This window comes from Dicentrarchus labrax, unplaced genomic scaffold (genome assembly GCF_905237075.1).
Source record: "Dicentrarchus labrax unplaced genomic scaffold, dlabrax2021, whole genome shotgun sequence".
Taxonomy (NCBI): Eukaryota; Metazoa; Chordata; class Actinopteri; family Moronidae; genus Dicentrarchus; species Dicentrarchus labrax.
Window position 1 is genome coordinate 7,971,915 of NW_026136703.1, and position 25,910 is coordinate 7,997,824.

Below are 25,910 nucleotides of genomic sequence, written 5' to 3' on the forward strand. Positions count from 1 at the left end.
TGGCAACTGATAGCTGAACAAAGAGAGAGATTATATACTCCACATTATACGCTCCATCCTTTTGTGTACCTTATTGAATTAGTGGTGATGAAAGCTATGTATCCTATAAGACTAGTTGTTGCTGCATGTTTGCACAGGACACACAATCACTGACAGATGAACATTCCTGCAAGTTGAAAACCCTTGCAAACGTATGGAGAACATGCAAACACTCACTCACACTGTAATACATAGCAAACCAGTATGGTATAACTGTCATAGCACTTACAGAAAATAAAGCTTTTTTTTTTGCTCAAAAGTCTGCACTGAAATGTGCGATGCAGCCTAAAGAAGATATTGGGGCTTGATGTTTATGAATTAAGATACAGGGAGAAAAGCTGTGTCGAGTGCAGTGTGCAGGAGCCCTGGCGTTGCTCCATTTTGGTGACACTTGCAAGAGCACATAATAGCTTGGGACTAGGTGGGATCAATTATTAGACACTAAAGTCAGATTAAAAAAAGGAGGTGAGTCTGTTTCATCCAAGTTGGATGTTGTCAACTTTTACTTGTTGCTAGTGAGCATAACAACAGGGCAAAGCAGCAGGTGTTGATTGCTGCATGTTTGCACAGGACAGTCACACACTGACAGACAAACTTTTGCATGCAAATCCACCTATAATCATCAGATTATATTTTTCAACTCACCTAACCTGTATGTCTTTGGAGGATGAAACCCTTGCAAACACATGGAGAACATGCAAACACTCACTCACACTGTAATACAGTGTGAGCCAGTATGGTATAACTCTCATAGCACTTACAGAAATAATTGAGTTTCATTTTTTTTCTCTTTAAAACTCTGCACTGCAATGTAGAAGATATTGGGACTCGATGTTAGTATGTCAGCAAACTCACTTTCAGCGGCAGAGCCACAATCTCAAGAGGGCGGACATGTAGTTTTGACTCAAAGATCACACTTTCACAATGAAGATCAATCATTGCAGAAGCTGGATTTTGTCAACTTTTACTTGTTGCAAGTGAGCATGTCAACAGGGTAAAGTAGCAATAGCTGTAGTCCATTAGGGCCTATTAACTGCTGTACAAAACGGTGTATGTCCCAATTTGTGCAGTGAGTGGGATATTTATGGGCTGTGTGAGATCCTCAGGTTGCGCCTCGTCTTATTTCAGCCACCAGAGGGCAGAAGTGCAACAACAATCTGTGTGCAAAGCAGTTCTGAGAGAACTTAGGTGGCACCAAAAAGTCTTAAATTAAATTAATTATACGTTTATCCTAACCTGGCTGACATTATCTCAAAATGTTGCACCATTAATACATTCCAGTAAACATTCAGCCTTTGTTTGCAACTTCTAATAATTTGAAAGGAGAACCTCATCCTTTTCAAGGTGCTTTTTGCTGAAAGGGCACAAATAAACAACTTTTTTTCCATATCGTTTAATTCCACATTCTTTATATGTGTAGCATTAAGGAACGATAACTTGCATTTTGTTGTGCAACCCTGTGTTGTAGACAAATTAACCTTGAACCTTAAATTACTTAACTGAACAATCTTATGGAGCAAAGAATTATACATAACTATACATAATACATAATAACATAATTACATAAATAATTTTACCCACTGTCACATCAAACATTACTTGTCTTCTAGATTTGTTTGGTTAATGAGGTGAGGTGCATTTCTAGAAAAAAAGCATTGTTTGATTTAAGGGTTACAACTGAAGTAATAAATGTGTGGTTAAAGGGCAGAAATCAATTGTTAATAATTAACTAGCGGTATTAATAATTAATAAGTGAATGTAATTTGAATAAAACATGATGATGTTACTAGATGAAGATGGTCAGCCTAAATGAAAATATCTTACAGGTACGCACATTCTGACAGAAATTTATTTATTTATTATTTCTTTATTTCTTGAAGTGTAGAAAATAATCTGCATGTTTTTTTGTAAAAATAAGCCCATATCATTCTGAAATATGTGTTTGGATAATGTCTTAATTTTGTAAAGCAGAGATTGAATGATTCTACACCTACATTAGCCTACATTATAATTCTACTAATACCAAAAGTACAGTAACTTCACATTATTGTCTTTTGCAGTGCATTCACAAAATAATAAAGATCATACCATGTCATGTAGCACTTAAAAAGTATAAAAGAAAAATGCCCTTTAGTTACAGATCATACTGCATAATGGCTCATTTGCAGACTAATACAGCTTTTTTTTTATCATGCAGTTTGGCAAATAAAAAGAAAAAATTGGTTTGAAAATCTATTCCTGTATGTCCAGATGAATTGTGCAGTCCATCTTCCTTGTTGGTTTAAGTGTACATTGAAATGTAAATCCACTGAAAATAAAGAGGGACATGGGTTATTGGAAAAATCCCCTGCATTAGCTTATGCCAACAAGAATTGATGTGATTATGTGTAAAGAAACAAATTATTTAAGCAGTGATGTGTGAAAAGTTCTACCTCTGCCTCGCGAAGATTCATGCTTTTTCCATCAGATGAGAGTTGTCTGAAGATTTCTGTTGAGCAGCACACAGATTGTAAATATATATATTCACCTTAAGCTATAAGCATAATAAATTGTATAACTAGGCTAGACTGTTTGCCTTCTATGGCATGAACTTTCAGTTAATTTGAACAAGAGAAGCAGACTGTTACTTTTTATATGTGTTATTGATTGTCATCCTTTGTCCCACTTGACTTTCACTTACTGTACATGCAGTCCAGGCGAAGGATGAGACTGATGAAGCTCTCCAGCGACATGTGTCCAGAGGAGTCACTGTAGCGCAGGGCCATCAAATTGAGCATGTCATCGCTGACCATCATTCCTGTTCAACACACACAGAATTTAAGAGGAGTTTGTCAGTGACTCGTTCTTCTAACGTCTTGGTGTGATATCGCATGTTTTGCACAAGCCAAATTTCCAGCATCAATCCACACACACACACACACACACACACACACACACACACACACACACACACACACACGTTTATTTCTGGATGGGGTGACCAGATCCCAACAAACCTATTGTGGGACAAAGAGTATGTTTATGTGGGACAAAATACCAATTATGAGAGGTAGTCTTAACATTCCTATTCTGCCCCTTAGCTCTTAACATATTCCTATTCTGCCCCTTAGCTCTTAACAGTTCTATGCTTTTCCCTCTGGTTGATTAGGTAGCACACAACAGACTCTGCGTTGAGACAAGTTGCCATTTTACACCAATGCAACTAGCGAGTTGCATTTTATTGATGAAATGGCAAAAACGCATAAAAAACTAAACAAGATGGTCGAGAATTTGGAGCTGTCCATGGGTGCTCTTATTTGAGTACATTTTGAGGCTTGGGTCATACAGACACCGCTCTTCCTCAAACAAATTGATAAGATAATTTTCTCTTTCCTGCATTCATTTTGACGAGCTGGCAGTCTGACTTCGCTCCGAGCTGGTTGGCTGTTACGTTCTAAAACCATATACTGGAGATGAGACAAGCAGGCAACCACATCAGCCAGCTTGAGAAGACCCGCTCTAAAACTGATCATCCCATTATGAATCTTTGGTCATGAAGGACTTAACAGATATATTTTATTTGGATGCAACTCCAACACTAAGCAATTACTGTAAGAATAAAGTGAAGCTAAAGTTTCACAGTTCTTATGGTCTTTGTTGTAGCTGCATTTTCTTTTCTTTGTGGTAAATTCCATCATATTCCACCTAAATCCGTATAGCGTGTGAATATGTGGTGACTCAACATTTTCCCATTAGGCGTAGTAGGAAGGATGGTGACAAGTTGACCTGCACTTGATCCACATATGTACAGTTTGACTGACATCAAACACAGCCCTGTGATGACAACCTCCCTTGCTTTCTTTACAGCCACTGGATTAAAGCCAAAAGTTCTGTAAATTGCAAGTGTACGTTGTATATAGCTGCCATAGCTGATTCTAGGGCCATTGGGTGCCAGTGGAAACACACTGTGAACATATTACTGACATATTAGTATTACTTTTTAAATTTATATGGCAAACTTGTTTGCAAACAAGTGCCATCAGTTTGGAGTCACGGCAAATGCAAGTTCAATATGCAATCTGCTTTTAGCTCGGTTTTTGGCGTCCACCAGCTCCCTGGAGGAAATATCTATCTCTTTATCTGATAAATGTTCCAGCTAGTAGCTACCTTTATCTGTCTGTCTGTTGTTTGTTTGTTGTTGATGGGCTTGCAGTATACAATACATCAAAGCTTTTCTGTGGAAAGCAGCTGCTTATTATGAGAGCGGTGAGACTGAAGCAAAGAGTTAAAATGATTAATGATTAATCTACTCAATCAGTAATCTTTCCTTACTTTATCAGACCCAGTTAATCTGGCTCAGTCCCACATTAACACATCCTCTCTTTCATTCGTCTTTTACCTCTTTTTTGGTTGAAAATGTATTTACTTTCTGAGGTCGCACACATTTTTATTATGTTTCCCAGTGTTGTTTGGCACTGATGTTAAAAGGCATAGTGTTTGTTTACTGTTGTACAGTACTGTTGTATACCATTCAATACATTTATAATCAAGGGTAGCTAGTCTACCTGAAGCTACGAATGCATTCCTCAGCTCACTCAGCGACAGTGTTCCTGTTCGTGAAACATCAGTGAGGAAGAAGATGTCCTGGTAAAAGAAGAAAACAAAACAATAACCAAAAAATCAAAGCTCTTCCATTCAGTATGAAACATTTAAGTGGGACTCGATGACTTTTACCTTGTATGTGATGACCTTTTTCCACAAACGAACAAACTCCTTGTCGTTCAGTTTGCCGGTGATTGATGTCTTTTTAGCCCAACATTAAGGTAACAAAACTATACATGTAGACTGGCCTTCAAATCATGTAATGTGTGTTATATCAACAAAAGGGCCAGCAGGTTTGAATCTATTATATACAGACAAGTTATACCAGATCATAATGAATGTCATATGTATCTTAACAGGATACGTCCATCAGAGCAACCATGCTGCGACATGCATCAATGGTGAAGCCTCCAGATTTCAAGTCTCCTAAAAAGAAAAAAAGACCTTTGGTCTAAACCCTGCAATATAGCAGTGTACATACCATTTCAGTGTATTCTACTGTTTGCCAAGGTAGCCTGTTAATATTTGTTTACAGTCCAAACCTTTCAGGATTCTGTCATTTAGAAGCCTCTGGAGCTGCATGGCATCCACTTCTTCGTACTGGAAATGAAATGAAAACAAGTTGTAATGGACTGTGTTAAACTTTCTCTTAAATTCCCCTCAAATCATAAATATGTTCTTCTTCTTGTTCCTACAGTTGGATGTTTGAGCTTCACTGTGCAGAATGATGTTTGTGCAGGGTTTGACACTAGAAGGACGTTTTCACATTCATCTGCTGAAAGTGAAAAGTTTCTCTGTGCTCAGTGAAAATCTGATTATTTAAGGGGCGGGCCCACAAGCATGATAAGGCCTGGTCCAGTATGCAACTTATATAAGTGCATAAACACTGACAATGGACTCACCCACAGTGAAGTAGGAGTCATCTTGTGTCCCACATGAAAACTTTAGAAATTAACACAATTTGCATATTCATAGATTCTGGAATTTTTAATGCGGTAGTAGAGTAGATGCCTATTAAAAGACTTTAATGTGGAATTTTCTTTTTCTTCTACTACTGGTATATATGTCTTAATTCCTGTCTGGAGGGAATCTTTAAGCTTTCATTAGTGAGTTTCCTGTCAACACGTGTTCAATGAATTGTGAATTGCTATGCTAATTAAACCTCTGTTATGCTAAAAGACAATCATTCTCCACAACACGCAAGTTTGACATACTGGCCTTCTAAGTGGTTTGGATATCATGTTAGCAAATTATTGCCTTTTTACACGTCCAGCAGTTACAGAGTAACATGAGCATTTATGTGAGCCATGTTTCACCTGATGATTGTAAAGAAAATTCAGGAAATGTGGTTTATGAAGGCGATAAGAGAGAACCAAACAAGTTGCGGACCATTAAATCAAAAGAACGGGCTAAAATATGAATTGCTGAAGCTGTAAGCAATGTGAAAACTGGTGGATTTTAAATACATTTATACTAAGGAGTAGTAAAACTCAACTTAACTCAGTGAGACAAATATTACCTTGTCGGAGTACTGACGGAAAAGGGATTTCTTATTTTCATCTTCTTGTACATTTGGGACCATTTTGGGCTAAAGGTAGAAGAGAAAATATAAGAAGAAATGGATCATTTTACCTCAAATACAACTGTAAAAACATATTTCACATACGCTTGAATATAGCTAAAATAGAGTTAAGAACATGTAACACAATATCAGAACAATATAAACACCAATAATATAATGATATTATTAAATCTTGCACACCTTTTGAACTCGCTTGTGTTGTTGGTCACCAGAGTTTTCACTGTGGAGAAAGACCAAAGACATTCCACATATAATTGATTAGCGTTTTATTTTTTCTTATTAGTCATATTCTTGATGACAAGCAGTGGATTGAGAGGGTGAGCATACTAGCCATGGGTCTCTGCTTTGGAGTGGATGGTCAGGATGAAGGAGGCTGTCTCATTGGGGTTGAAGCTGGATGGCACAATCAGGTATTCACCAGGCTTTAGCAAAACAAACTCCATCACCTCACGTGCATTCATGTAGGTTTTAGTTTGGGCGGCAGGTGCTTGGCTGCTGAAGAAAGAGGCTGGGAACTTTCCCTTCTGCTCCTTGTACTGTAACAATAAGTAGATATTTACATTCTCTGCAGTTTATATCCTTTACCAGAGCTCCACAATGCTGGTGGAGAATGTTGTAAATAAGGATGGGATGTGATTAAACAGTCTCTTACTTTTTCAGTCACCTTGAGGGAAATCAGTGGAAGAGGAGTTCATGTTGGGGACAGAAAGCAACCAATTCAATTAGTAAGTCAGAATTATATTATTATTACATGCATGTACTCACTCGAAAGGAAAAGCAGACTCTGCCCAAGACCTACACCAGCTAGCAAACTGTTGTGGCTGCATGAACTTTGACTTCGGGCGTTTAGTTATTGTGTTTGCTTTACTGCTACCGTCCTTTGACTCCTTTGAAGATGGTGCCCTTTTGACCTGATTAATTCACATATTCATTCATTTATTGTTTTTAATCTCCCAAAATCCTTACAAGCCAAAAGTGTTTTTGACTTAGTCGCTCATGTGAAATCATGCTAGTGAAACTCCCACTTTGTACACAAAAGCGTGGGAATTCCCTCACTGGAGCTTTCTTTGCATGCTCATTAATTATGTTTGAATGTGAAAAGTTAGCTTCCCCGGTGGAGTTACAACAAAGTAGATTAGATATACCGGTGTTATAGTGAAAATATATGTGTTACTGAGAATACTTGAGACTTGGAATATGCAGCACGATTGCTTGTTTGTGGTAAATAAAGATTTTCATAAACATTCTGTAATTTCCTCTCTGTGTTTTATTTTGTATTGTTAATGACGGTGTCCACCTTTTTTTTAAGTTGGATTTAAATTGCCTTCACAAGCAGAAGGGATTCACAGAAAATGATGCATGTACAATATTTAATCCAGTTTACTGTTTGACCTTTGAATCTCATTGATAGTCCACGTGTTGCTATCAATGTCATTTTGAATGTGAATGTGAGTCAGTTCATTCATCTAACCCATAATATCCTAATACGTGGTATTTCTAACTGTTGGGATCTGTTCACGTAGTTGTGGATGCATTATACTGTTGTGGTTCAAGTGTGAAAAATAAGGTAAATTTGAATGATAAACATAAAGGCCTGTGTGGGTTTCTACCAGACCCTGACATTCCTGCCTTCTAATAACTGGTATGTAATAAGTACATAAATGGCACAGAAAATACAAAATTTCTTCACTTTAAATAGTCCAAAGCTAGAAGGGGTGAAACCTTTTTTTCACAGTATTCCAGGTTACCAAAAAAAATGATTCCCCCAATTATAACTTTTTGCTACAGCAGGAAAATATTCCACTACATTCAACATGATGGCACAAAATGCTCAAAACTGTGGTCTACAGCCATTCCATTGTAGTTTTCACTTAATCTCACAACTTCAGCTATGTCTACTGTCTGCATGACCTATCCATAATAGTCCAATCACTGTGACAGAAACAATGAAGAGTCATTTTTACCTCAAACACAGAGAATCCAATGTGGAGATTTTGGACCAGGCGTCGGTTCCTTTTGTCAGGCTTTTGCATAAGAGACAGCAACACATTTTTCGAACCAGTTTTCTCAGAATATTCACCATCAATCTTGACCCGATACTGTGGATTAGTCCAAAAACTGTCTGGAATACAGAAGAAAGTATTGCGTTGTGTCATTTAGCTAAAAGTAAAGAGTGATTTGATTGATTTATCTAGATTAAAATGAAATGTTATTGTGTATTACTGATGAACAAAAAATGGCTTATAGCAATAGTGAAACTCATTTATTCTGTACTATATAACATGGAAAGTCAAGTTTGTTGCATGAGCAGGAGTTGTGTATTAAAGTAACGCTGGAATTGTGTCAGAATTTTATTTTTTTACTGCATGTGAGCACTTAATGCAAGATAAGGTACTGTTAAAACAATGTTACTAGTTTCAGTTTATGTTATCTAATCTAAAGCACTTCACACTTCTTATGCAGGAAGTGAGAATTTGACACATTGTTTTGCTCGACTTGTGTTGCTTGTGACCACCTTGTGCCGCAATTTTAGCAAAGAGACTTTAGCGACTTCCTTCCACAGCAGTCTTGAAAACATCAACAGCTAATTAGGGAATACTCGTTTAGCACTTCACTAGTGTATAACAACACTAACGCCAGGCAGATAGTGTTGAACTACTTGTTAACAGTGAAGGCTCTGGGTTCAGTGACAGTTCGTGAGGATGACTAATTTTACTGCACTCAGTATAAAGGTTGCATACAGTAGCCACCTCAAAACAGCCAGATCAACCACACCATCCATAAAACACATTCACCATAGATAATTCTGAGTTTCTTATCATTAAATTTAAGTCCAGACGTCCAAGAAGTACCTCTGTTATTCATGCATCCTCCAGCAGTGGTTCCTGCAACCCATCTGCCCTCATACAGGGAGGTCTTCCACTGACAAGAGGAGTTTCCATCAAGGAAGTCGGGGCACAGGCAGCAGATGTCGAGATCCGAGTAGAACCTACAGAAGTCTTCCAGGGTCATCCTGTTGACATCAGAGATTCATTTTGATCATATTTAATTTTTCTTCTGAATGTGATGCTGAAAATATGACCCCTAAACTTGAGAAATAGTACAGTACAAGATTCATGAAGAAAAATGTATTCCTTCCATATCAGTTGAGGGGCAGATGAAATCTTTTATATTCACAAACCCATATGTACCTGTCTTCATAAATGCAAAGAAAAGCGACTTACAGCTCCCTCCCTGTATTTGTGAGAGAGTGACAAGCAAGCCGGTTCCACAAGGTGTTTTGTGTCTGAAAATATGTTTACAATCCTACTGTCCTCCTTAAGACAACTGACCCTCTAACACAATATGCCTGTTGTGTTTCACTTTGCATCACACTAAAAACACAAATATATTTTCCCCACAGAAATAATGTTGTTTAAAATATAACATGTCTAAATGTGTGTTATATGTTTTATATTATAATGCTGCAAGAGTATACGTTTTCTTGTTGTTGTCATTATATAGCATAATTGTGAATACATTTTAAATACATCACAAATATCAACTAAAAATAATATAATATTGGCTGTTTTGTTGTTACTGTGAAGGTGTGAGTGGGACAGAAATCACTGAATTTTCTTGTATTTGATGACGTTTCCTTACCAAAACTCTCCATCATCATCCACTGAAAGGCATATTTTACGATCCTGAGCACTCACAGTTTGCCACAGAGATGACCTTCAAGACAGTTTGACATGTAGAGGAGACAGATTTTATGATTCTGAGTGGTTTATAGCAGTCAGAGGAACACATATGTCCTGAGGCTTAGAGACAGTGTGTCTCAGCTTTCTACTCAGCGAATATGCAAATACAGTGCAAGGGATTTTCTGGGGATGAAAAGCTTTTTTTAAGCTGCCTTTAAGGCATGACATTGCAGTTCAGGCAAAACAGGTTTAGAATGAGGGAGATATTTAGAAAATAGTTTTGACAGGTTTTAATACCCATTCTACAAATGACCTTTGTAGTATTACCTGTGGGAATACCACTGAAAGTAAAAAGTAAAAACACCTGGCTGTTAGCAACCTACTGGCTTTCACAAGTGGTCACATGCATCCTTAAGAAATGTTGGGAGTTGTTCTCACCGATCACTCCAGTCTCCATTCCACTCTCCTTTTCCCCAGGGGTTCCACAAACGCACCAGGTTTACCACTTTCCCTTGGCTCATCATCTGACCAGCAATCATCATGGGAGACAACAATGCTGTTATGTACCATACATGAAATACAATAAATTATTCAAGAAATCATTTGCAAAGATACACTGCAGTGGAAGCTTAACAGCTGCAACTGTTGGTAAAACAATCATTATGATCAGAATCAGTGTTTTAAAAATGATTTTCAATTCCTAAAGCAGTATTCCAAGTGTAGTCTTCACCTGTTTCACACCCGTCACAGTGTAGGCATGGCCTTGGACCAATCCGTTCGGCAATACAGTGTTGGCAGATGTCTCCTACAAGCCAAAGACACTTATCATTGCTAAAAGTTAACTGGAAAACAATGTGGGTTATGTGTTGTAGACACAAATTTTGGGTAACACTTTATAATGAGTACACACTATTAAGCATTAGTTAAGCATGAATAAATAATGAATTCATCATTTATAACGCATGAATACACATTAGTATGTAGTTTATAAACACAGTTAAAAATGTTTTATTCATCATTGATCTATAAAACTCACAACAAATTAATTTTCTAATGATGGCCTATAAACAGTTATTAATGCAGGAATTCACAGTTGCAAAGCACTTACTACTCGTTAATTAAGTATTTTGCGCGAGCTCATCTAAAGTGAGCACTATCTATGGCTTGGACGTTGAGCTGATGTAAATTATACGTTGATGACGTGCTGAGAGCGGGAGGCGACAGGCGGGATGTTACGTCATATTTACGTTAACTCTCAGAGGTTTCTGACAGTGCAGCCAAGGGGAGCATGGAGAAGCACATTGGAGTCGGCGGCCGTCAGCGGCTCTAGTGGTGAGTAAGCTCAACGTCCACGTCCCAAACAGAGAAGATCACAACAATAGCATGTCTTCATAAACCACCCTTGTTCGTCTTCATACAATATGTTGGGAAGTTGCAGTAAATATCAATACAATATGTTCTATATCCCTTTGTGTTGTGTCTCTCCTTCGTCTGTTAAGATAACTGAACATTTTGTGAGTCTCGAGGCATTGTCAGCCTTTATATCTCATTTGTAAATGCTTAATAAGCCATAGATAGTGCTCACTTTAGATGAACTCGCGCAAAATACTTAATTAACGAGTAGTAAGTGCTTTGTAACTGTGAATTCCTGCATTAATAACTGTTTATAGGCCATCATTAGAAAATGAATTTGTTGTGAGTTTTTATAAAACATCTGCTAACACAGTCACTAATCATTAATACATGTCTGAATAGTGGATGTGCAAGTGCATGCAGAAATGTACAGTACAATGAAGAGTAAAACATTTATAACTGCGATTATAAACCACATAGTAATGACTATTTACAGCAGAATCATGCTTTATAAATGATGAATTCAGTATTTACTAATCCATAACTAATGTGCTTATCAACGATGAATAAAACATTTGTTTTTTTAAACTGTGTTTATAAACTACATACTAATGTGTATTCATGCGTTATAAATGATGAATTCATTATTTATTCATGCTTAACTAATGCTTAATAGTGTGTACTCATTATAAGTGTTACCCAACTTTTGTGAAGACTTGTCCAAAATAAACTGGATTAAACTGTGTGACAGGAGCCTATAAATCATTTTCATGGGTCTGTGACCATGAAAATGTGTCATTGCAAAGCTTGGGTAAGTTTTAAGCAGTCTTTTGTCATTTTAGGAAAAATGCTTTCTTTGCAACAAATCTTAGCTTGTCTAGCTTAGCTTTATACAAATACTGGAAACAGGAAGCTCTTGACCATGGATGTACTATAAGACCTAGATACTGGACCTCTGGATGCCGCACATTCATTTAAATGAAAATTGCTCGCAGGGAGCATAAGACACATTGGCACATTGCATCCTGCTGGCCCCACACATACAAATCTCTTGTAGGCTCTGGGAAAACCAGAGCCTCTAGTGCAACCCTTTCAATTGAGAAAATTTGAAAATGTGTTTTTGTTCAAGTTGAAGTTCATTTGTTAAAGATGAAAATGTGTGGAGTATCTGTACTTACTCCTTGAGGTGTACCACAACCTATCAGAGACTTGGACTGGCCAGCTCTGCACATCATCTCCCACAGGTTTAGAGGAGGGTTTGACAGCTCGATACATATGTGAACACCTCCAGTGAAGTCCATCATAGCCTCAGAAGGAGTTCCAGCATTCATGTCGGTATAGGAACCACACACCCTGACATGAATGGATGTGATATTATTTTTAGAGTTACTCCAGAAATTAGAAAAAACTCATGCAATGACAAGACATTTGTGTCTGAGAAACAATGGACTTCTCTTTCCGTACTTGGCATATGCTTTCTCCATCAAAGCAGGCCAGAACTCATTTTGGTCAATGGAGTGAACGAAGATCAGTCTCCCATTGATTGTCGGTAGCTTGTCATCAATGATGACATCCACCCACCTTCCAAATCTCCAGAACTGAATGGTTAAAAAATAAGGGAATAGAAAATAAAAATAAGATCTGTGTACCATTAAATGCTAAACACATACTGTATGTGTCATGTCAAGTTCTGGGTCAATATTCACATTGTTATTTAAAAGAAATTATGAATTTCAGAAAATAATTTCTTGTTTTGCGCCTGTTCTTCAAAACATTGGTTGAAACACACACACAAATACACACAGATACAGATAAACCAAAATCATTTGTATAAGTTTAAAAACAGTTCCTGTAGACAAACAGTTGTGTTTACAGTATATTCAGTGTTTCTTACTGTTGTGTGCAGGTCTGACTGAATGTTTTTGATTCTGTTCCTTCCTCATAAGGCATATCCTTAGCCAATTTTAAGAACATTTTGAAACCTGTGTCACTGCTAGAAGAGCATTAAGAACAAACAGAACAGGGACCGCAAGTGCTCAAAAACTCTGCAGTGTACCGTCAAATAAAGTCATCAATAGATATATTTAATGATGAGAAAACCTCCACAAATCAGCCAATTTAGGGCCCAAACCTGTGCTTTTTGCCTTCAGTCTGGTTTTAAAGTGAAACAAATGCTCAGATGCTCAGGTGACTTAAAATCCTTGTCTTGCTGCATACCTGTTAATCTTAAAATTGACCCTTGAACCTCTTTGAACTTCATTCTTAAGTTCACTTGACCTTAAAAAATGACAGTTGACAGTGACCACTTTGTCACTTTGTCAGCTCATATTGTTTCATTTGCTCTAGAGCAAATACAAAGTCAAATTACTTATGAAGTGTACTGTGCATACATCATTTTGAAATGAAATCCAAATAATAATGGCACTAAATTATTACAGAATGTCTTAAATGAGAAATAATTAAAACCTATATATGCTGTTAGTATTTACCTTGAAATGGAACAGCCCGCAGTAGTTCTCATCAAATGTTTGTTCAAGAGGGACAACTTGCCCAAGGATATCAGGCTGGAACGTCAAAGCACCGATAGACGCAAGAAACCAGCAGTTTCCTGGGCAAAACATGGTTGTTGTTTTGTTAGAAAGACAAGTCAGCACAAGAGCAAAGTTTTAGGATTGAAGAAATTTCCCTACCAAGTAGTCCTTGACCAAAGTCAAACCTGGAGACCCCATCAAGTACGAAGGATGGATTAGGAGAAATTTTCTGAAATAGAGGGAGTGTTAAAGAGTCAAAACCAACAAAAAAAGATACGTTAAAGATTGGAAGAATAGTTTCTTAATACAAAACTTACATGCCCACTTGTACAATAAAATATTTACTTGTCATTGTAATCACTCCTACTATTCATATTGGTCATGTAGAAATCTCCTCCTGCCAAAATCTGGACAAAACCCACAGGCTTCATTCCACACATAAAATTACATTCCTACATTCAGCTAAAGTAATATGAGGCTTCGGTAGTCTGAGGTAGCCAAATCAAGTCTTTTAAGTCTGAAATTTCCTCATGCCGTTGCTGGTACTAAGCCAACCAATCTCTGAAGAATACTGGCCATGAAGCCTTTATGTCAAGGCCAGCATGGAGAGGAAGAATGGTTACCAAAATATACAAGGGTTACAATATACAAATACAAATGTATGTGTGAGTATTGTATTAAGGTAGACATGAAAATAATCTCAACCTATCATTTAGGACTGTATGAAAATTATTAGGGTGGGATGGTGGCTCTAGGCTTCCCATAATAATCAACCAGTAGATTGATCTTTAGTTATTAATGATTAAACATTATCAAATCAAAAATGTCATGTTTTTTATTACCCCACAGTCATTCACAGTTCAGAGTGAATGACTGTGTTCACACAGTTTATTTCATTTTGACCCCATGTACTTGCATATAATCTGCTTTTACAGAGTGGCAAACCAACCAAGAAACTTGGTAAACTTCGTAACTGGGTTCCATGTTATACTTTGCCTGTTTTAGTTATTAATGGTGAATCAATATTATTGTTGTTATCCTTTTATTATTTTGGAATAGTTTGGGGGAGGGTGTTGCAGGTTTTTCTCAGTCAAAGTGAGGGTCCGTAGAAAAAATGTATAATTCTGGGGATGGCCATGACTTTTTAAAAAGGGAAACATAAGGTTTAACCCTAGCCATCCAGATATTTTTTCCCTAAACATACATCATCAAAATGGTATGTCCTGTTTGTTATAACTACTGGTTTTACACCATAGTCAGAAACCGGTGTGATTATTTTAACGCAGCTGGTGTGGAAGTCATTCCAAAAAAACTAAAAACATATGCAGTTACACACATATCTAGACACCTAGCCTACAGGGAGAACATGCAAATTTCACTCCTGTCAGTCATGTTGAGTCTGAACACAGAACCTCATTGTGAATTGAAAGTGCTAAACACTGAATCACTGGAAGATGCTAGGTTTTGATCTCATAACAAATTGTAATGTCTGATTAAACATTAATATTTAGTGTGATACAGGATCTTTTCAGTGGTTTACCCCTTCCAAAACACTCACCGCTGGTCTCAGCCACACCACACGAGCCAGGTCAGAAGGGCTCAGTATCCCTTCGCCGATGGAGGTCCTGTCAGGGGGAAACATCTCGTCGATGTACCTTACTCCTTTGATGATGCAGTACTCTTTCAACTGATTGTAGTCTTGGTTGAGGAAATTCTCTGGGTTGGTGGGGCTCCCATAACCATCTTGCCTGTGGCGAGCCTCCATGATGTTCAAACACACACCGGGAGGAGGCATTGTTGCAGTGTTTGGGCTCTGTTAAGAAAAATGAGATTAAGAACCATTTTGACATTTCCAATAATTCTGCATACAAAATTGAGAGATGCAAATTAATGGGTTGTCAAAGCTTTACAGGGAGTCACAAAGCCTTCTTGATTTTAAGGGGTGTAAGAAAATGTATTTACAGTAGGCCTACATCTCACCATTAAGATATAAACTCTCAGCACCAAAAGAGCTAATAGAGCAATGAGAAGAAAACACTAAAGTTGTTTGTCAAAAACTATGAATTATGTATGATTGTTAAAAATAATAATAATACAGACAGAGGATTGTATAAATTCCTAAAAATATTTGAAGAACTAATCTTTGATATTCACATGAAATAATCTAATTCATCCAAATTGCATGTTTTACACAACATTCCTGCAGTTATTGTGTTCACTAATTGGGTTAATTATACAGTTCATCACTTGTTCTGTATGTTTGAATATAATATGAAATATCTATAAATCCCCTACGGGAAAACACTTAAGAATTCTCTAAAGAGTGCTCTTCACTGAGTGGGAGCAGTAAAACTACCATCAAACTAACATGTACATCTGTCACAGAGTGACAAGCACAGAGCAGGAGTAACCAGTTACTTTGTGTTGCAAAAGCATGGATTTGTTTTCAAGTTTGTTATATTTTTTGCAAAATCCCTATCATCTACAGTAGCAATTATTATGAAATGAATTATTTATAATATATAAATAGCTGTGGCATAACAGTAAATTGGCTGAAAATGAATAAAAAAAAAAACTAAACAGACATAGGCTCACCTCTCTGTTTGTACTGGGTTAGGGTTAGGGTTAGACCACATATACACTTCAGTCACTCAAATGTAGAACATGCTGTTTGAAATCTGAATCAATTGGTTTAAAATGTTACTGGCTTTTGAAGACCTTACCTCAACTCAAGAGAGATGGTGGGTGGATCTGCAGGTAAGAGCGGGGAAGCTTTGTCTCTTACATATATGTCGGTAAATGCCTGAGGGTTGTTAAGGTGTTTCTTCACAAGACATGTAATCAAACCCTGCCTCCAGTCACCTGCACAGTGATCTTGAACTGCTGTAGTCTTTTGTGTGACAAAGAGAAAGACAGGGGGAGAGAGAAAGAATTTCACTTTCAATAGCAATACCCTGCAAGATAGAGAAGTCATTTTTTATATCCTGAAACAAACATGAACTGGTTTGTTTATGGGGTTTTTATGTGCGAATTTATCTGCAGAGCAATAAAGTGGTTGTCAATGATTAACCTGAAGTATGAACACACTGCCCTCTGGTTGTGCATCCTGTTAAACTAAGCTGCCAGTGTTTACAAAAGGTTTGATACTGTGATTAAAGCCAGGTCTGTAACCTCTGATACCCTGTTATTATCTGTGTTGCCAATAATAAACCAAAATTCAGCCAAATCAACCAATAAGTTAAGATGCAGCCAGCAGCTGTACTGTTTGACTTAGCAGTGATTGGTGCAAAAGAAAGAACTGATAGTAATTTGTAAACACGTGAAAATAATATATTTTCCAATGGATCCGTAATTGTGTTTGTGCCAGACATCATAAAGCAAAACTGCAGCATTAAGTACATAGCATTATCATTAACAGTGTAAAGTGACATTAATCAACAAAAACTCCATTAAAAGTTCATATAAAAAATTAAAAGTAATTTTCTCAATTTTCTTCTCATGCATATGAAGATTTATAAATATTTAATATTTAATTTCTCTGTTGTTCAATATAATATCTTCGCCTGTCTCTCTCCATCAAGAACAGTGTGTTTAATTGTTCATTAGGCAAATACTTCAATAGGAGGCACACAAAGCTCCCTGAGTATATTTTGCAACAACAGCCAACAATAGAATTAGTTGTTTTATGGTGTGGTCAAACCATGTTTTCCCACTGGGTCAAGTGTTGGACTGCTGCTTATTAATGCCAGGAGACATTTACTCCTTTAATAGTTCAAGTGAGTAATCATGTTTTTATTCAGATGTCACTGTATCAGAAAGATTAGAGCACTTCTTAAGAAATGGGATGGCAGTACTGGCAGTTGTGATGTCAAAGAATAGCCTCCTTTCTTCCCTGGTAGGTGCTTTTGGTGAACCACACACCATGTGCCAGCCAGCCCATTTCATGCTTTACACAAATGGAATCTGAGTTTAGACACCTCACTCATTTTATCGGAGAATAAGGGGTTACAGGTTGCAGACTTCTAGATAAGCCTATCTCATTGACTGACTGCCAACCCACATTTCAAAGGAAGACATGCTTAGACAGCTCACTTTCATCCAAAGCTGACAGGTTAAAATTGAACTGTGGTCACTGATACCACACTTGTGTCTGTTTGGTAAATATGAATTCTGAATACAAGAGTAAAATCTGCCTATTTGCCATTTTAAAACTGAGTAATTAAGTTTCAATTTGACGCTGAGAATATCCAGCTAGTCTTGTGTAGCTTCAATCACACATTTGCTGATTATACTAAGACATTATTGTATAAATTACCAAAGAAAATCAATAAATCAATAAATCAATTAGCATGTTGTAACATGTCTGATTTCTACTATATGCAAATCAGGCAACACATCCCATGTGCCTCATGAGACACATGTGTAACTAATAAAGTCCTGCAAGACGAATCTTGTCTGGCAGTCTTATCCCATGTTCAAGGCATTTTAGCCCTGGGTGAACTGTTGGACTGTGATCATTTATGAAAGGTTGTCTGTCAAATTATCAACAATCTGTCAAAGTTTAAAGGGCAAAATATTTCTAGAAACTCCCATAATCCCAAAGCTCTGTTCCACACAATAAATTCAGTTCTCAACTATGCTACTGCTACCTGTCCTGGGCCTATGCATACAATCTATTATTTCCCCTCCAGCCTCCAATCCTTCATGTGTACTGGACACTGTAGGTCTGATAATTTCAGCAGTCTTGCAAATAGGGCCAATCTGTCCTGACTTTAACCAGAACCACAGTTGAGGTCTAACACCAGTCCCCTCACACTGACGCACCCCGTCCTGACCTGGTGAACGTCACACATGGTGAAATGACTGCTTTATCATTTGACCCAGGTGAGTCTTTAACCAGAACCACAGTCGAGGTCCAACACCAGTCCCCCTATGGGGGAAAGCTAAAGCAGCTTAAATAAGGCACCCTGACTGATATTTGCCAATTGGATGCTCGTGGGAATCAGCTGAGCTGTCAGCTGATATGTGCTTAGATAAGCTGTGATCAGCTGATTTAGCTGGAATTGAGAGCTGAGCTTGACTTTGTGGCCTGCCTGAACTAAGGCTGTGTTTAATTTGTGCATATATTTTAATATTGCCTTGTACTATTTGTGCCTCTTTTTTTTTCCCCGGATGTCATTCGCTATTGTGCCATTCACTTTAATTTGTAAAAAAAAAACACTTTGGTCATCTCCCTTTGTTTTTAAATGTGCTATGGCCTATACAGTATAAATGAACTTGATTGATGATTGATGAAACTTGACATCATCATCCAATTGCTGCCAATTCTTGAGAAGTAGTGTGTAACATTGTTGTGTTTTTGTTACCTTAGAGTTAGATGTTTATATCTACAGATGCCGCAGGTTGCCTTCCATGGAATCTGCCAGGTTGGGCTGTTATGTTTTTACCGCAGCTCAGAATGGACAAACCAAACACAGGTGCAGATAAGGATACCTTTTCCAAGTTATCGCAACCACCATAGTTTCTTCAACACATGCCCATTCTCATGCTTTACCTAAATGCTTGCAAATGACACAAATTCAGTGGTGGAAGAAGTATTCAGACGCTTTACTTAAGCGGCGATACAACCATGTAAAATGTAAAAAGTATTGAAAATCCTACTTATGTAAAAGTACAGTAGTATTATCAGCAAAAGTTACACGAAGTATCAAAAGTAAAAAAGACTTTATCTGCAGAAAAATGGCCACTGTGACTGCCGTACTCTCAAGTATAATCTGAGCACAAGTACATTTCATTATGCTAGTTTGACTGGTGTTTCATCTTAAATAGCCAGAGCTGATTCCCATCTCATCTATTGCTGCTGTATGTTGGCAAGGCTTTAATCTAATAGCAGAAACTCATTTCAGATAGAAAGGGAAGAAACTGTCTATAGGGATTCTTTTTGAAGTGGCTTCTCAAACTGAGCTCAGTGGGTGGAGGGGAGTCTTACTCTATTTCCTCTGATTGTGGTTGGGGCACATCCTGTGTTTAAACAAATACAGGAAATGTTGTCTGGATTAACATGAATGTCCTTGGCACACATTCAGGCTACTTAAACACAAACAGGTGATACACAAGTATGCCAAAATGCACTCACAATACCAACCAGTATTAAATAGTTCCCTTCCTGCTCATAACTGTTTCAGTTCACTTTGCATGGCTGTCCATCCACCTGAAGGGCAAATCTCACTGAAGGAATAAAAGTACAAAACAATGGCATAAGTAATGTGTGGACCAACTGTATAACATTATTACTTTTTTGTGTATTGATTTGTAAATTTAAGGTATATTTTAACAAAAAATGTATTTTGATTGGATGAATAAATTGTAACTGGTGTTGTTTTGAACAATATATTCTTCTTTTTTGACTTTGTGTTGAGAATTACCCCCAGAATTCCTGGTAAGCAAGTCCTGTACCACTCCTTATAAAATAAATTCATACTTTATTTTAGAGTCTCAATTCACAAAAGCATATCATAAAAGTTTTTAGTTTAACTATGATCACAAAGGTAATAATACAATTAAGAATGAAACTAATACACTCTTGTTTGCAGCTAGCATGGCAAATGAGGCAATAAACTATTTATGACAAGGTTTATTAATACACCTGCTATAAATAATAATGTTTGGCTGACTCTGTAGCAGCAAGATGGCAAAGGTCACAGGTACATTCCCCACAAGCTATTGTGCATCCATCCACAGTGCCCATTTGTAATGTCAGAGTGCCTCTGAGACTCTGACCCATGCATGTTCATGTATTGTAAGGCACCACAATTAAGGGAGTCAGCTTAAATACCCAAAGCCCACTTGGGCCGGAGACATCTGGAGAAGCAGTCAAAACACTGCAGAGCCTGCCATTGTTTTCTGTTTCAAAGCGGAACAGGTCAGCGGGGGAGAAAAAAGGACCCATAACTGCAGCCAAACATGGTTTCCGTCTTTAGTTTGTGTCTCAAACAGGATACAGGAGCATGAATGTTAGTTTCAGACCCTCACCACTTGTTTTTGGCTACGAATGGACAACCACATATTGGTCGCATTTTACCCCAAAACTCCCAGGGACCTTCTGGATATCAACTGATTTGTTGACCTCTATGGCAATTATGATGTTGATTTTTCTGCTGCTGTTCATCCACAGCTTTGAGGGTTTGTCTGGAGCTGAGCATGAGACGATGTGCACCTCTAAAGCCTGCTTCACCCTGCATATGGACAACAGGAGATTTGTGGAGGCCGAGCAGAGATGTGTTCACAACGGAGGTCATCTGATGACAGTGAGAGACCAAGATGAAGAGAATGTGCTGCACTCACTTCTCTCACAGATCCATAGAAAACATCAGGACAAGGGGCTTAAATTTTGGATTGGATTAAAACTGAACAGCGGGGACTGTGTGAGACCCGACAAGACTCTTAAAGGGTTTAAGTGGGTATCTGGGGAAGAAAACACCCACTACTCCAACTGGAAAAAAGAACCTGCCACCACATGCACATTGGAGAGATGTGTGAGGATTCATTACACTTTATCGGGGGAGAAACAACTGACATGGATTGCAGGAAGTTGCAAAACCCCTATTTTTTATGCATGTAAGTTTTATTTTAAGGGAATGTGCAGGCCTTTGGCTCTGTTGGGACTTGGAGAAATAGTCTACACAGCACCCTTCTCAGAAAAACCTGAAAGAAGTGAAATGCAATCATTTCCGCTGGGAACAATTGCTGACATTTTATGTATTGACAAACAAGCTCACTATTCTTTATGCGTTTGGAGAGACAACACCTTTCACTGGACTGTTCCTGGTCCATTTTGCAAGACAGGAAACCAAAATTGCACAATAAGCAATGACAGATGTGAATATTTGTGCCGTCAGGATGCAGACGAGGTTCAATGCATTTGTAAAAAAGGTTACAGCTTGGATGAGGATGGAGTCACTTGCAGGATAAAATATGATATGACTGAAACAACAGCTGTGTCATTAGTTGACCCAACTACAGAGGAAGAAACACACAAAGAATTCACTGAGTCTTTAACCAGAACCACAGTCGAGGTCCAACACCAGTCCCCTCACACCGACGCACCCCGTTCTGACCTGGTGAATGTCACACATGGTGAAATGACTGAAACAACAGCTGCTTCATCATTTGACCCAAGGAAGGAGGAGATAACAAAAGAAAACCTCTCTGAGTCTTTAACCAGAACCACAGTCGAGGTCCAACACCAGTCCCCCCATACTGACGCACCTCTTCCTTACCTTGGGAACAGCACGCATGGTGATCAGCAGGGCAACAAATCCTTGGCAAAAAGTTTCCCCCAGACAGTTAATTCCAGAGTGCTAATCTGCGTCCTCGGTTCGGTCATTCCTCTGTTGATTTTGGTTGCAGTTACTCTGGCTATTGCTATTTTTAGATGCAGTCGCTCTAAAAAAGAAGCCAAGAAAAATACTACCACTGATGGCTACTGTTGGGTATCTTCTGGTTTGGACCCACGTTTAGAGAAACTGTACAAGTCCATCTCAACTGACGGCCCATGACCTGATAGTGATGGAGGAGACTGTCTACATGCATTATGTTTATTTATGTAATTTATGTTCTTGCAACCTCTGTAGGTTAGACTGTGTGTTGTTAAAACATATCAAATCAAAAATCTGAAACAGCTTTATTGTCCATCAGAAGGTGACTTACCTTTCATATGTAAACATGGTTGGTAAAATAAATATTAAAAAAGAAGAAAACCAAGAAGAAAATATAGGTGTGCAAAAGAGCAGTTATGAAGGGGATGTAAGGGACTCTATATAATAAGGGTGACTGGGTGTAGGAAACAGATAGTTTGGACTAGAAAAGTTTTGATTTGAGTTGAACAGTAAGAAGGTTGTACCAGGGTGTAATGATGAAAGTGAGCATTTTAATGTTAAGATCAGTCAGCTGATTTTGTAATCTGTCTTGTCATAACTGGCCATATTTTCTGCTAAATTACCAGCAGAGATAGTTTTAGTAGTAATATTCAGATCTTTACATAAACCTGCGATAACATATGTTTTTTTGGCCACAAGTTGAGAACTTACACATATTGTCACCTTTTAAAGGCCCAGTGTGTAACATTTAGAAATGGAATATAATATTCAAAGGGAGCAGGTGAACTGCCATGTCTCTATAGTAACAAAGAAAGAACAAACACCGGATTTAGATAGGGTATTTCGCAATTTTGTTTCTCCACACGCTTGGAACATGACGGTAATGCGAGGGCAACTCCACCGCTAGATGCCACAAAATCCTATACACTGGACCTTAAGTTGATATAGTGACCTTGTTAGCAAACAGTTGTGTATTTACACACAACATTTATGGTGCAACAATATCATTTATTTGGAGTCATGTTTCTGGCCATCTGATTAAGTCCAATATTCGCTCTGTTTTAGCTGTTTTTAGTCGCTACCAAATCCACCCCTTACCAACTGTGTCTGTCTGCTGTGTAATGGTGAGCAGCTAGTGTACAGTGGGCTTTTAGAGCTTTTCTTACTGAAAAGCAGGCTGAAAATGATACTTGTGTAAACTACAATGGTAAAGTTGTGGGCTGGACAGCTAAACAATGAGCTGAAAATCACTGTAAAACTCTGTAAAGCAGAGGGGAGCTGCACTTTCAGGTGGTAATCCTCTGTAGGTTCATCACTACGTGTGACCCCTTTCACATTGTTTTCACATTGTCATTTGATACATTGTTATTATAAAAATATCAATTATAGCTGCTTTAAGCACATGTAGTAGAAAAAGTACAATATGGACATTTTAAATTGTATTAAAACACTGTATTAAAATACAACACTTGGCAAAATCTACTTACTTTCCACCACTACTAAGACAAAACAATTATTTATTCTCAGGATTTGGCTCCTGTTTTTGCATTTTCAGGATAACATTGGAAAAAAACAGTAGTGCAACTTTATCTCATTTCCTTCCTGTCTTTAACTTTGGCATTGTCCAGATGGGTGTTGCTTCCTGAGTATGGAGCCACAGGCTCTAAATTCTCTAACTTTATCCAGCCAACATCAGAAGAAGATCTACCGCACAATGACTGTGTTTGTGCCAGTGAAAATCATGACAATGATTATTTTGATTTCATTTATTTTTTCATTGTCTGTTAAGACAGGGTTTTGCCTAAAGCAGACTGGCACCTGCAGGTCTTTTTGTACTGAGAGTTACTGTATAACTTTAAACCAAGACAGAGTGGATTTTAAAACAGCCAAGGAAACATGCCATGACAGGAATGGAGAGCTAGTGACATTTCAGCCGGAGACAGATGAGAGCTTCTTTGACTTTTGGAAGCTAGCATTACGTGGAAACTTCTGGATTGGACTTTATTTACCTGCTGGTGCCTGCAGCAACGTTTCAATTCCACTGAGAGGCTATCACTGGACCTCTGGAAGTAATCAGAGTTTTGTTCCATCCTTCAGCACCTGGAAGGACAGCGATCAAGTTTGCTCTCCACGCTGTGTGTCACTTTCAAACGATCAAAAGTGGACAGAGAGGCTGTGCTCGGACAAAACTGACGGGTTTCTGTGCAAATCAAAGCTCAAAGATCCATGCCAGGCAAAATCTGATCCAAATGTTTTCCAAAGCTCTGAAGGCTGTTCAACTGCTCCCTGTGAGCATACATGCACAGATGTAGAAGGAGGTTTTAAATGCTCTTGTTACCGTGGTTATATCTCAGACAGCAAAAACCCTGTGCTCTGCAAACTGTACTGTGCAGATCAGAAATGCCCTGCAATATGTGACAGAAACACTGGCGATAGCATGAAGTCATGCTTCTGTCCTGCTGGATTTATATTTAATGACAATATGTGTGAAGACATTGATGAATGTTCGAGCGATCAATGTGATCAAGAGTGTAAAAATACTTTTGGAGGTTTTGTGTGCTCCTGCAGAGAAGGATTTGTACTTGAAGATCAAGTCAAATGCATCAAAGTCTCAACTCCTATCGGCATAGGCCTTGTTAAACCAACCGCCAATAATGATACACTTAAGACTTCCTCTGCTCCTTTTAGTGGTTTTCTCTGGATATGGATTTTCGCTGCCATAGCCGTGGTAGTGTTTATACTTGTGATAAGGTTTTATGTTGTTAAGCGTCAGAAAGGCAGAGAACAAAACTCCAGTCAACAGTCTTCTGCTCCTGTGGATAACATTGAGTGTTAAATTCAGTCCAAAAATGGTCCCATTGGTCCCTTTGGCATTTACCGTTTGGGAGACTAGTGAAGACTACTTGTCAGATGGCTGCAGTAGGTAACTTCTCACAATAAACATGATAAAATACTGATATTATTAATAAATATATATACATTTGAAATGCACAGGGCTATTTATAGTAGTCATTGCATATAAATATAAGCAGTATTATTGCATCATTAACATATAAGACATATTTGAATGCAGGAGTCCCAGATGAAGCTGAGAGTTCATTTTGAAATACTACTTGATAGTTGATAAATCTTAACTGTTCTCATTTTATGAGCTTAAAATGTGTTTCATATGTAAATGCAAAGAGCAAAAAGTAAAACAAATCCTCACAGAAAGTGCCAGCTCTTTAAATTGTAACTTCCATGCATTACCTGAATAAATGTATTATGTTCTTTTCAACACTGACTTTTACTTCGTAAACATTAATGTTTGTGCATGTGCATTTAATTGTTTGTAAAACTATGAGTGAAGTGAATGATGATTACATTTTATGGTCCTTTATGTAATGTGTCATGAAATAAAATCTGAATTCATTGAGTCGTGACAATTCATTCTTGTCCTTAGAGCGCCACCTACTGTTCTTTTCAACACATTGCTGAAAAGGGGGAAAAAGCACAACAATCACACATATGGCTGCCACAAATCCTTTTCATTGCACGTCTGGGTTACCTTCAGAAGGAACATTTCTCAAGGTAATACATTTCCACAGGAAATAAACAGTAAAATAATTTACACCTATCTTCAAACCATTGTATAACCACCGTTATTACCGACACGTTTCCTGCTATGACAAATCATATTGTCTTGTGAAAAAGGTCTATTGCATCATTCTGTTAACCCTTACAAACTGTTCATATCCAATGCCTTCACAGTATGGTCCAGGAC

General features: G+C 37.9%; 3 protein-coding genes across 3 annotated transcripts; 2 read left to right on the top strand and 1 right to left on the bottom strand.

Moving 5' to 3' along the window:
- Window positions 1-1,874: 1,874 nt before the first annotated feature.
- Window positions 1,875-16,731, bottom strand: LOC127358905 (calpain-1 catalytic subunit-like). Its single transcript, XM_051392466.1, has 22 exons — window positions 16,493-16,731; window positions 15,328-15,582; window positions 13,929-13,998; window positions 13,728-13,846; window positions 12,703-12,836; window positions 12,417-12,591; window positions 10,616-10,690; window positions 10,324-10,409; window positions 9,845-9,919; window positions 9,055-9,215; window positions 8,167-8,324; window positions 6,855-6,866; window positions 6,530-6,738; window positions 6,383-6,422; window positions 6,140-6,208; window positions 5,163-5,220; window positions 4,985-5,046; window positions 4,753-4,821; window positions 4,584-4,662; window positions 2,720-2,836; window positions 2,472-2,527; window positions 1,875-2,347 (listed from the first exon to the last, which is right to left on the bottom strand). Exons 2-22 carry the CDS (start codon window positions 15,562-15,564, stop codon window positions 2,321-2,323), a joined length of 2,088 nt encoding a protein of 695 aa, XP_051248426.1. The 5' UTR covers window positions 15,565-15,582; window positions 16,493-16,731; the 3' UTR covers window positions 1,875-2,320.
- A 3,898-nt stretch (window positions 16,732-20,629) lies between these two features.
- On the top strand, window positions 20,630-23,629 carry LOC127361225 (complement component C1q receptor-like). Its single transcript, XM_051395707.1, has one exon. It carries the CDS (start codon window positions 20,777-20,779, stop codon window positions 22,325-22,327), a length of 1,551 nt encoding a protein of 516 aa, XP_051251667.1. The 5' UTR covers window positions 20,630-20,776; the 3' UTR covers window positions 22,328-23,629.
- Window positions 22,526-25,562, top strand: LOC127361230 (thrombomodulin). The gene has a single exon (XM_051395720.1). The coding sequence runs from the start codon at window positions 23,796-23,798 to the stop codon at window positions 24,981-24,983; it is 1,188 nt and encodes a 395-aa protein (XP_051251680.1). The 5' UTR covers window positions 22,526-23,795; the 3' UTR covers window positions 24,984-25,562.
- The last annotated feature ends 348 nt before the right edge of the window (window positions 25,563-25,910 follow it).